General features: G+C 45.0%; 2 protein-coding genes across 3 annotated transcripts in view; one reads left to right on the top strand and one right to left on the bottom strand.

Annotated features, from left to right (window-relative positions):
* Positions 1–10,336: 10,336 nt before the first annotated feature.
* CAND2 (cullin associated and neddylation dissociated 2 (putative)) overlaps positions 10,337–12,825 on the top strand; it is a 51,584-nt gene continuing 49,095 nt past the window's right edge. For both annotated transcript variants that reach the window (XM_074198518.1, XM_074198521.1), the window contains exon 1: positions 10,337–10,419. In XM_074198518.1, the coding sequence (XP_074054619.1) occupies positions 10,352–10,419 (68 nt within the window). In that variant the 5' untranslated portion in view covers positions 10,337–10,351. The remainder of the gene's footprint in view (positions 10,420–12,825) is intronic.
* Positions 10,648–12,147, bottom strand: LOC141495086 (uncharacterized). The gene is made up of 3 exons (XM_074196105.1): positions 12,137–12,147; positions 11,004–11,926; positions 10,648–10,658 (listed from the first exon to the last, which is right to left on the bottom strand). Exons 1-3 carry the CDS (start codon positions 12,145–12,147, stop codon positions 10,648–10,650), a joined length of 945 nt encoding a protein of 314 aa, XP_074052206.1.

Here is a 12,825-nt window from a genome sequence, read left to right as displayed (position 1 = left end):
CACAGACATATTGGAGAAAAGGAAGACAATGCCAAAGCTGGGTTATCAATGATAGTGAAGTCTGATGAGGAAGACTAGGTCTAAGGGGAAGAGGATGAACAATGTTGACATTGTAAGGAGGGAGAGACACATGGCAGACATGTGGAGCCATCCTGAAGAAAATTAGAGATGTGGTCCTAGAGTTCAGAAGAGAAAGCGGGACCAGATAAGTATGTGGGCATTACCTGAACAGACACAGTAGTTGAAGCCATTGAGATCAATGAGAATGGAGGAGAATTGAGGGGAGCAAAATCATTTATACTCGGAAAGTGCTCTAAGATTGGTGCTGTGATTTTGGAATTGTCCCCAAAGGGCAATAAAAATGTGTATCCTCTTTGTTCCAACAATACCACTACTGGGTCTGTATCCTGAAGGAATCATGAGAAAGGGTAAAAACCCCACATGTACAAAAATACTCATAACAGCTCTGTTTGTAGTGGCAAAGAATTGGAAATTGAGGGAATATCCATCAATTGGGGAATGGATGAACAAACTGTGGTATATGTATGTGATGGAACACTATTGTTCTATAAGACATCATGAGGGACAGGATTTCAGAAAAGCCTAGAAAGGGGGCAGCTAGGTGGCACATGGATATAGCACCAGTCCTGGAGTCAGGAGGATCTAAGTTTAAATCCTGTCTCAGACATTTAATAATTGCCAAAACAAAAAACAAACAAAACAAAAAACAAACCAGAAAAGCCTGGAAAGACTTGCATGAACTGATGCTGAGTGAGATGAGCAGAACCAGAAGAACACTGTACACCCTAACAGCAACACGGGGTGATGATCAACCTTAATGGACTTACTACATCGATACAATAATCAGGAACAATTTTAGGGGATCCATGGTGGAGAATACCAACTATATCCAGAGAAGGAACTGTGGAGTGTAAGTGAAGACCAAAGATTATTTCTTCAATTTTTAAAAAGTTGTTTTATGTATTATATAATTTTACTATCTCTAATGTTTTCTTTCTTCCTTATGAATCTGTTTTTACTCTCAACACATTCAATTTTGATGTATGCATATCATGGAAACAAATGTAAAGACTTTATCAGATTGCCTTCTGTTGGGGGGACGGAAGAGAGAAGGGAGGGAAGAAAAAAATTGTAAAATTCAAAACCTTGCAAAAAAAAATGATTGGTAAAAACTACCACTGTATGTAATTGGAAAACACATTTTTTATATATATATATATATATATATGTGTGTGTGTGTGTGTGTGTGTGTGTGTGTGTGTGTGTATTATATATATAGGTTTTTGCAAGGCAAATGGGGTTAAGTGGCCTGCCTAAGGCCACACAGCTAGGTAATGGTTAAGTGACTGAGACTAGATTTGAACCCAGGTCCTCCTGACTCCAGGGCCAGTGCTTTATCCACTATGCCACCTAGCCGCACCTATAAAATGCTTTCTTTGGCATTCAAAGCCCTTCACAACTTAGGTCCCTCCTACCTTTCCAGTCACATCTTACACTTTCCCAGTCCTCTTGTACTTTACTCACCAGCATATACTCTTTGATCCAGTGACACTGGCCTCCTGGATGTTCCATGAACAAGATACTCCAGCTGTCATTTCTGGGAATTTTCTCTGACTCTGACACTCCCCAATCCCTGAAATTCCTCCCTCCCCAGTTCTACCTACTGACTTCCTTTAAGTCTCAACTAAAGTTAATTCCATATTTTACATAAATCCTTCCCCATCTCTTCTTAATTCCAGTGCCTTCTCTCTGTTATTTCCCATTTATCCTGTATTGCTTTTGAAATATTTGTTAATATGTCTTCTCTGTCCTTAGATTGTGAGCTCCTTAAGTGAAGGGACTCTCTTTTGCCTCTTTTTCTATCCACCCCCCAACACAGGGCTAGGCACATTGTAGCTATCTAATAAATATTTGATTGATTCATTGATTAGAACTCTACCTACTATATGCTCATGACTGAGATGGAAGAGTTTATGAAAGATTTTCTACTTTGAGGCTTTTATTAAGGGGAAAAAAAGGGGGGGAATGAAAACCACCGTATATAAGTTTGGGATTTCTTTATTAGGACTACCTTGAGGTGGGAGAAATAAGAATTTTCAGAGATGACCTTGAATATTCTTAGGCATTCTACTTGGAAGAGAAATAATTGAGAAAGATGAAGGAATACTGAGATTGGGTGGAGTTAAGGAAGCCACAAATTGACATCATCCATGAGTAAAGAGTAATATTCCAAAACCAGACCAGAAAGAGCACTGGGGTTTCAGGGGAGCAGAATTCCTCCCTGACTTTGACATATTAGCTATATAACCTTGGAAACATTACAGCTTCTGACTCTCTGTTTTCTTATCAGTATCATAGGGGTTATACCATGTGCCTGTTTATCTGAAACATTAGTTGGGGGGCTTTCATAATGACTGACATTTATAGAGAACTTTAAGATTTACAAACTACTCAATCTGCATAATCTCCTAGGAGTCTAACAATAACTTTATGAGATAAGTGCTATTGTCATTCCCCTTTGAAATAACTGGGAAACTGAGGTTCATGGAGATAAAGCGACTTGTCTATGACTTCTCAGTTAGTGTCCTGAGATGAGAAGACATGACTAGAGAACAGTTTAGAAGGGATTTGGGATCATAGACAGCAAGTTAACGTGAGTCAATGAGTCAAGAATGTAGTACAGTCTTAGCCCACAAAAAAATGGGGAAAAAAGTTCAGGATGAGGAAAGCCATAGCCTTGCCTTACTCTGTTGTGGTCAGTTCACATCCAAACTATTTCATTCAGTTCTGAACAGCACATTTTAGAAAGATGACTGAAAGTTAGACAGTAACTAGAGGAGAGCACTTTGAAAGGGGAAGATCTTGTGATAGAAAAGAGAAGTATGGTGTGTGCTACAAAGAAACATGAGAGTTGCCTGGAAGCATTTGAAAGGTTGAAGGATTACACTTGTTCTCCTTGGTCCCCATGGGCAGAACTATGAGCAATGGGTAGAATTTACAAAGAGTCAAATTTTGACTTGGTATAAGTAATAACTTCCTAAGAATTCAAGCAATTCCAAAGTCAGAAAGATTGCATCTGAAGGTATTGGCTTTCCCCTTACTGAAAATCTTTGATCAAGGGCCAAATGACCATTGGCAACAATATTTAGTAGAGGGTTTTCTTGTTCAGTAAATACCTGGGTCCCTGGGAATCTCTTCCAACTTTGAACGTCTATAGTAACATATCATTAAATGCACATAATACAACATTAACTTAACCTCTCTAGGCCTCAGTTTCTTTTATAAAATTAAGGACTTGGGGTAGCTAGGTGGTGCAGCGGATATAGCACCAGCCCTGGAGTCACAAGTACCTGAGTTCAAATCCAGCCTCAGACACTTAATAATTGACTAGCTGTGTGGCCTTGGGCAAGCCACTCAACTCCATTTGCCTTGCCAAAAAACCTAAAATAAAAATAAAATTAAGGACCTAGATTAGATAATTTCTAAGGTTCATTTAAGCTCAAGAGTTATAATTCTATAAGACTACATACAAGGTAAATTAGAGCAATTTTGGTGGAGTTTGGGGAAGCAATAAAAAATGGGATAGGAATGGTGGTCAAGAAAGGCCTTTTGTAATCTGTGGTACTATCTTGAATGGAACACAGTTTATTCTTCAGGTCTTTAATCATTAGAGGTATAGACATATGGGTGTTTCCAGATCTTTGATTTATGAATAGTGCTGCTAGGAGTATTTTTTTTGTACAGATAGACTAAGTCTCTTTTTTTGTGTGTTCTAACAACATCCTTAGAGTAAGGTCAAAGGACATGTACAGTTTTGTAGCTTGTTATATAATTCCATTTTGTTTTCCAAAAAGATTGTGCCAGTTGACTTGTGCTACTTTTTTCTACAACCTTAGTGCCATTGAATTTCATCATTTTAAACTATCTTTGTCATTTTAATAGATGTAGGTTGTATCTCAAAGTTATTTTTAATTTGTATGCTTCCTTGTTAATTTGTGGGGTTTTATGTGTTTCTTCTTTTCAAACTGTCTATTCATAACCTTTGACCTATTATCTGGGAATAAATATCCAGTTCTATCACATGCATCATCTTTTATTAAACTTTATTTTAGAATTCCAAATTCTTACCCTTCCTCCACCCCTTCTACACATTGAGAGGGCAAGAATTAGTTCTATCCCATAACCCCCCAAAAGAAAAGAAAGCTCTGGGTAACAGTTCATGATGTTTTCTTGGAGCTGTCCAGGGTAATTACCCACCTCTTCACAGAGTTCTGAAAAAAAAGAGATAGAGAGCACTGGAAAGAATATTTGGACATTCTATTCTGTTTAAGGATGATCTTATACCCAAGTCTCTCCCAAATAACAAGTCAAGCAGCCGCCACACCCAGTTAGTTAATCTCTGGGGATGATCCTCCCTGCCAATTCTCAAAAGTGAGAGGTAAGAGAGTGTAGTAAATAGAGAACAAATGCTGGGCTTTAGAAGATTTGGTTCAAGGTCTGTCCCTCACATAGTTAAGGGAACAGTCATTTAAGCTCTCAGTGTTATGGATCACTCTCTTAAGAGCATAAGTAATAGGGTAGACCCATATCTACATTGAGAAAGGGAATTTCCTCCCTGGGAAAGTCAATGAAATCACAGGTCCATCAGATGATGCTTAGTTTTACTTTTTTTTTTCCCTTTCTTTATTCTTTGTCAAGGATAGGAAGATATATTTAGAAATGAAAAGGACAGGTACTGTTGAATGCCTACAATGCCTACTAATGGGGTGGGGGGGAGTGATTGAAAATTCTAAGCTGCAGTGAGCTAAAATCAGTCATCCACATCACTATCTGCTGTGCTAAGTTACCAGTCTCTCTTTCTCCTCCAGAGTCATTTGGGTCCAGTAGCCAAATATGAAACAGGAAGACTGGGCATGATCCTGGTTGTGAGGCAATCAGGGTTTTAAATGACTTGCCCAAGGTCACACAGCTAGTAACAGTCAAGTCTGAGGCCAGATTCCAAATTCTGTCCTCCTGACTCCAAGGTCAGTGCTCTATCCACGGGGCCAGGCATAGAGAAATGACATCAGAAGTGTTCTGGAGTCAACTCTAAGTGATAATAAGCCTGTTGTTAAATTATCAGAGTAAACATTTACACTTCAGAAATAAATGATCATAAATCATGGCTAGATTTATTGTTTTGTTGATTGTCTAGATTCTAAACTTAAGAAAGGCATGGAGAAAATGTTAACAATTTAAACGTGCATAATACATTTTTCTCCAGAGAAGCTGGTTGTTAAAGATGTATAGTGCAGCCCTATAATTAAATATTTTATATGTATATATGTATGTGCAATATGAATTATATATTACAGCATTGCTTTTAAACACTGCTTTAACTCACAGTGGTGCAGTATGAGGCTCAGGCAATAAAGTCATTTCCAGATTGGAGAACTGATGACTATAGACTGATGATGATGATGATAATGATAACTGGCATTTCCAGAATCCTTTAAGGTTTGCAAGGTTCTTTACATCCATTATCTCATTTGAGTCTCACAACACCCCAGGGTGGCATGGTCTGCAGAAACAAGTTGAAGAACATGAATATAATTAAATATTTCTGTGCTGTAAGAAATGCTGAGGGGCAGCTAGATGGTACCAGAATGCACAGAATGCCAGACCTAGAATCAGAGACTCATTATCATGAATTCAAATCCAGCCTCAGACACTACTAAATGTGTGATCCTGGGCAAGTCACTTAACCAGATTTTCCTCAGTTTCTTCATCTGTAAAATGAACTGGCAAAGGAAATGGCAAAAATCATTTCAGTATCCTTGTCAAGAAAACTCCAAATGGAGTTTTGAACTCGCCTGAAACAACTGAATGACAACAAGAAATAATGAATTCAATAAATGTGGAGAAACATGAGAAGTCTTATATGTACATAACAAAACAATCAAATTGATTGCTGTGAAATTCTAATAAACAAGTTTGACTCAAAGACTAGAAATGGAAATCCATCCAGCCTCTGCTTCTGTGCTGAGACCAGGGCTTTGGACAGACTTTTTTTTTGAGGTGTTGATTGGTTTTGCTGAATTGTTATTCCCACTCTTTAAAGTCTTTGTTCTAAGCAGTGGCTCTCTGGAAAAGGAAGTGGGAGAAAAATGTAGGTAATGTGAAAACTGAAAATATCAAAAAATGTATTTTTTTAAAAAACACAGGGAATTAGTAGGAATTTCCTCAACTTCTAAACTAGGAGAGAAGATGGAAGAGGAGAGGAGATATAAAGATATGTCTGAACATAACTAATATGGAAACATGATTAACATGATTATGCATTATAATCTATATCATTGCTTGCTACTTGGGGGAAGGGGGAGAGGATGGAGGGAGAAGATGTACAAAAATAAATGTTGAAATTATGTTTACATGTAATTGGAAGAAAATATGGAACTCAAAATTAAAAAAAAATAAAGATCTGCCTGAGCTACAAGAGAAATGAATAGCTAGAAAGCCTATCACAGAGGCCTTCTGAGGGGTTTCCCTTAGAGGGGCTCTCATCTAGAAACTCTGTCCAGGTGGGAGCTGTGTTCATAGTCTTGTTAAGAAGATGATGTTGATTCTGGAAGAAGACCATGATATCAGAGAGGTGATGCCATGATATATACACATGAATTGGATTTGAATGAGGGGAGGACTGTGCTAAACCACCAGCTTCACTTTCTCCTCCAGAGCCATCTGTGTCTAGTGGCCAGATATGAATTGGGATGACTGGAGATAGCCCTGGAGGTGAGGTGGTCAGGGTAAGTGACTTGCCCAAGTCACACAACTAATACATGTTTGAGGTCACATTGGAATTTGGGTCCTCCTAACTTCAAGGCCCATGCTCTATCCATGTGGCTGCCATTTTGCTTAGGAGAGAGGTTATATCCACAAAGGAAGGGAAATGGAAAATAGAGGGGAAAAATAATAGCTGACATTTATACACTACTCTTGAAGTTTACAATAAAAATGCTTTCGTAAATATTATTGAACATGAGCCTCACATCAATCCTGGGACAAATTCACAGATAGAATCATTAACTTATTATCCATTTTACAGATAAGAAAACTAAGGCATAGAGAGGTAATGACTTGCCTGTGATCTTATAGCTGGTAAGTATGTGAAACAAGATCAGAAATTTCTTCCTGATTCCAAGTCCAGTATTCCAGAGTGTGCCACTGGGAAAAAGTCCAGGTAGAACTTTCCCTGTTTCTTTCTTTTTTTAAAAAAAATTTTTGCAAGGCAATGAGATTAAGTGACTTGGCCAAAGTCACACAGCTAAGTATTAAGTGTCTGAGGCTGGATTTGAACTCAGGTCCTCCTGACTCCTGGGCTGTTTCTCTATCCACTGCATTATCTAGTTGCCCCTTCTGGATTTCACCTTCACCACCACCACCACCACCTCATCCAGGCCCTCCCAACACTAAGCCTAGTTTGCTTGGTTGAGTGTCCTTGTTCTTTTTCTTGATACTCAAAGATTGATTCAGTAGGGCAACAGTCCTTCCCTCAACCACCCCCAGAACCCATCCAAACCTTTCCACTGTGTTCCATTCAGTTCAGCAAAATGTACTTTAATTGAAATGAATTATAAACCTTCAAGGCTGGGTTTGTAACTTCCAAGATTGGCTAATATGATAGACCATTCTGTAAAGAATTCCAGGCAAGGGCAGCCAGACTTCTAATTCAAAGACTTTGAATTCTTTTCTCTTGAATTCGATAAATGTATCAGAAGTTTCCAGAGATTTGGACCATCATATTTCCTGGATTTTTTTTGTTTTTAATTAAATTTCTTTGTTACATTGTGAATTATCTCCCTCCCTCCCCATCCCATATTAGAGAAGGCCAACATGTCTTTTGTAGTTGATTTGAATGATTATATTACTAGAAGTAGCTTAATCATTCACAGTTAATCTTCAAAGTTACTATTACTCTTTCAACATTCTCTCATTGCTGTTTATTTCCCTTTGCATCAGTTCATGCAAATCTATGTTTTTCTAAAACCAATTTGCTCTTCATCTCTTCCAGCACAGTGGAAAGCCAACACAATCATATACAACGTATTCAACCATTCCCCACCTTTACTAATAAACATCATTTAGAACAAAATTTTTTTATAAGATTAGAATCCCAGAGCTAGAAAGGAATTAAAGAGTTTATCTAGGAGCTGCTAGGTAGTGCAGTGGATAAAGCAGCAGCCCTGGGAGTATGGAGGACCTGAATTCAAATGTGACCTCAGACACTTAGTAATTACCTAGTTGTGTGGCCTTGGGCAAGTCACTTAACCCCATTGCCTTGCAAAAACTGAAAAAAACAAGTTTATCTAGTCCAATTCTACCATTCCCCCTCCCCCCAGTCGGAGAAAACAGGATCAAAGAAGGTAAGTAATTTGTCCAAGGTCACATAGCAAAATAATGACAGAATCAGATGTGGAGCCAGGGCTATGCTAGTAAATGGGCATACTGTCGTTTTCAATTTAATCTGCATTGTTGCAATTTTCTCTATCGCTTTCCTAAGTCTAGACATTCAAAATAACAAATCAAGACCTTATTTGTTGTTGGTTTGCCCATTTTTGAAGGAAAAATGCTTTCACTGAACATTTAACAATAGATTTTGTAAGAGGGAGAGAGGGGGAGCTGCCCCCCCCATACATGAGAGGCCAAATTTTTGTTTTCTGCCGGTTGCTCAGCTTGGTTTTGAGTCCGTAAAAATCCTGCCCCTAGCCTCCCTACTCCTTTTCAGCATCCTGCTGTTTAGTAGATTATAAACTTCTTAAAGGTAGGCAGTCTTTTTCTTATTTGTATTTCCAGTGATTAGCACAATGTGTGAGCCGTAATAAATGTGTATTGACTACTGACTATGGAATTCAGGTCTTCTGATGCCCAGGGTGATATACATTGCACCATACTACCCGTGCTTGCCAGAAATGCTGAAAGCAAATCTTTTAAAGGTTTATATCCTTGAGCTGGGCAAGAGATTCACCTAGGGAAATGGAGCAATAGTCAGAAGTGAAATTCCTATCAGTTCAACATGCACATATGACTCGCCTCCTCCATCAGGAAGGCTTTTGGCCCATTGTCTTCTAGAATGTCAGGAGAAGGTGATTCTAGGGGTAAGGTCAGAGGTGTTCTGCTTCAATCCATGGCAGTTCCATTCCCCACGCACTTGGGAGCTGCCTCCTCCATCGGGAAGGCTTTTGGCCAGTGGTATTCTAGGGGGAATGTCAGAGGCTTGGGGGCTCAGTTGTACCAATTCAATGCAGCATCTACTGTGCCCCCCCTGCTCCCTCGGGGAGAGCTTTGGCTGCTGCCCTCGGCTCTGCGATCAGGACAAGGCGATTTCGGAGGCACTTTCCGAGACGAGGTGCCTTCAGTTCAACCTACACGTATGAGGCTTCTGCTGCGCGAGGAGGCTGTGGCCGGTCTCTCTCTTAGGACGCCAGGAGAACGTGACTCGAGGGTGCCGGCGGGAAGGTCCCTTTTCTGATCTCGCCCCAGATGAGCTGGGCTGGCAGAGCAGGGCGGGCTGCCCATCCTCCGGCGTCAGAACCAGCTGCCCTGCACCCCTTCGCCAGGTCCTCCCTTCACTCTTCTTCCCCCGCTTTCCCCAGATGGCTCTTGTTGCCCAGAGAGCCCCCGGCAGGGCGGGCAGGGGTCGGGGCTGCTCCGCGTGGCCCCGAATCCAGCCGGACCCAAGCTGCTCTCGGGCCTTCCCCTTCTGGGTGTGTAAGATGGGCCGATGCCCCCAGGAGCGGCTCGCGGGCTCGTGCTGGGCAAGGCCAGCCGCGGCCCCGGAGCTGTCAGCGCGGAGCTGCTTCCAGGCTGCCCCCTGGCACCCGGGCCCGGCCCCCGCCCCCAGACCCGCCCCTCCCCGGGCCCCCTCCCCTCCCTCTCCCCCCGGGGGCGGGGCCGGCGCAGGTTGCGGCCTCCAGGGGGCGGCCCGAGGCCGGGCCGCAGAGCCGGAGCCGGAGCCGGGCCCCGGAGCCCGCGCCGAGCCCGCCGGCCCAGCCCCGCCGGCCCAGCCCCGCCGGCCCAGCCCCGCCGGCCCTGCCCCGCCGGCCCAGCCCCGCCGGCCCAGCCCCGCCGGCCCAGCCCCGCCGGCCCAGCCCCGCCGGCCCAGCCCCGCCGGCCCAGCCCCGCCGGCCCAGCCCCGCCGCGGCTATTTCTATCTCATGAGCGCAGCGGCCCGGCGGCCCCCGGGAGCCAGCGTCTGCCAGGGCGGCCCGGGCCCGCGGCCTCGGCCCCCCGCGCCCCCCGCCCCAGCCCGCCCCCCGCGGCCCGCCGCGGCCCCCCCGCGCCCCCCGGCACCATGAGCAACGTGTCCTTCCACATCTCCAACCTCCTGGAGAAGATGACGTCCACCGACAAGGACTTTAGGTAGGCCCCCCCCCGGCCCGGCCCGGGGTCTCCCCGCCTCTCCCCTCCCCCCACCTGCCCCCCCGGGAGGCGCCGGTGCCTGCCCCAGCCGCTGCCCGCACCCCCATCGCCTGGCCTCTCTCTCCCCAGCTCCATTGTCTCCCACCCGGCTCCAGCCCCACCTGCCCCTGAAGCCATCGTCTGGGCCTGGGGGGAGGGGAAGGGCTGGCCGGAGACTGGAGGCCCGGTTCAGATGACCACTTTGATCATTACCGCCTGGGTGGGCTTGGGCAACCCGCTTCCCTTCCCGGGACCCTAATAGACTTGGGCAACTGGTTTACCTTCCCTGGACTGAGAGGCCTTGGGTAACTCACCTTCCCTGGACTGAGAGGCCTTGGGTAACTCACCTTCCCTGGACTGAGAGGCCTTGGGTAACTCACCTTCCCTGGACTGAGAGGCCTTGGGTAACTCACCTTCCCTGGACTGAGTGGCCTTGGGTAACTCACCTTCCCTGGACTGAGTGGCCTTGGGTAACTCACCTTCCCTGGACTGAGTGGCCTTGGGTAACTCACCTTCCCTGGACTGAGTGGCCTTGGGTAACTCACCTTCCCTGGACTGACAGGCCTTGGGTAACTCACCTTCCCTGGACTGAGAGGCCTTGGGTAACTCACCTTCCCTGGACTGAGTGGCCTTGGGTAACTCACCTTCCCTGGACTGAGAGGCCTTGGGTAACTCACCTTCCCTGGACTGAGAGGCCTTGGGTAACTCACCTTCTCTGGACTGAGAGGCCTTGGGTAACTCACCTTCCCTGGACTGAGTGGCCTTGGGTAACTCACCTTCCCTGGACTGAGTGGCCTTGGGTAACTCACCTTCCCTGGACTGAGAGGCCTTGGGTAACTCACCTTCCCTGGACTGAGTGGCCTTGGGTAACTCACCTTCCCTGGACTGAGAGGCCTTGGGTAACTCACCTTCCCTGGACTGAGAGGCCTTGGGTAACTCACCTTCCCTGGACTGAGTGGCCTTGGGTAACTCACCTTCCCTGGACTGAGAGGCCTTGGGTAACTCACCTTCCCTGGACTGAGAGGCCTTGGGTAACTCACCTTCCCTGGACTGAGAGGCCTTGGGTAACTCACCTTCCCTGGACTGAGAGGCCTTGGGTAACTCACCTTCCCTGGACTGAGTGGCCTTGGGTAACTCACCTTCCCTGGACTGAGTGGCCTTGGGTAACTCACCTTCCCTGGACTGAGTGGCCTTGGGTAACTCACCTTCCCTGGACTGAGAGGCCTTGGGTAACTCACCTTCCCTGGACTGAGAGGCCTTGGGTAACTCACCTTCCCTGGACTGAGTGGCCTTGGGTAACTCACCTTCCCTGGACTGAGAGGCCTTGGGTAACTCACCTTCCCTGGACTGAGTGGCCTTGGGTAACTCACCTTCTCTGGACTGAGTGGCCTTGGGTAACTCACCTTCCCTGGACTGAGTGGCCTTGGGTAACTCACCTTCCCTGGACTGAGTAGCTGGTTTACTTTCCCTGTACCCAAGTGGTCTTGGACAACTCACTTATCTTCCCTGGACTGAGTGATCCTGGGCAACTCCCTTCCCTTCCCTGGACCTGTTTCCTTCTCTTATTAAATGACCTCAAAGCTTTTTTCCAGCTCCAAAGTAAGAGCCCATCATCCTCTACTGGCTCTTTATCTTCCTCCCCCCCCCCCCCTCTACAATGCCAGGACCTCCTTGATACCCCACCTCCATATTTAGACTCCTGGGTTAAGTTGGCACTGCCACTTCCACAAATTTAGTCTAATTTGTGCTCAGGGACTGAGTGAGGGGAAATTTCTTTCCTCCTTTGTAAAAGGAGGGGCCTGGACTTTTTTTTCCATTTGCAGTGGTTTGACCCCTGACCTTAAAGATGTCCTTTCCTCAATTCCTTGAGAAGCAGAGAACACTAAGCCTCCTGGCTAAAGTGTGAAACAGAGGGAATACTCAGGCCTGGGTCCTCAAGACTAGAAGGAGGTGACACTGGGGGGAGGTGAGGACCAACCTAAGGCAGGAACTCAAAATCTCACTGTTAGACTGCTCATAGAACCCCACCTCTAGACCTGGAAGGATCTTAAGCCAATACTCTTTATTTTATACCTGAGGATACTGAGACCCCCAAGCAGAATAGATGACTTGCCCAGGTCACACAAATGATATTTCTCAGAAGCAGGATTAGAACCTAGGACCCAATATCAGCCAGCTCAGCACACCTGGTATTGTAAGTAAGTAGAAACCGAGGCTCTGAGAATTAAGTAAGTTGCTCAAGGTCGTTCAGCCTTCAAAGACATCTGGAATTCAGATCCTCCAGTTTCCACATTTAGTGCTCCAATAATGCTGATTATGGGCTGGCAGGGGATGAAGGGAGACACATCTGGCCTGGAAGTCAGGGCA

This window comes from Macrotis lagotis, chromosome 8 (genome assembly GCF_037893015.1).
Source record: "Macrotis lagotis isolate mMagLag1 chromosome 8, bilby.v1.9.chrom.fasta, whole genome shotgun sequence".
Lineage (NCBI taxonomy): Eukaryota > Metazoa > Chordata > Mammalia > Peramelemorphia > Peramelidae > Macrotis > Macrotis lagotis.
Note: the sequence above shows the minus strand (reverse complement) of the source record. Positions and strands in the feature narration are given on the sequence as shown.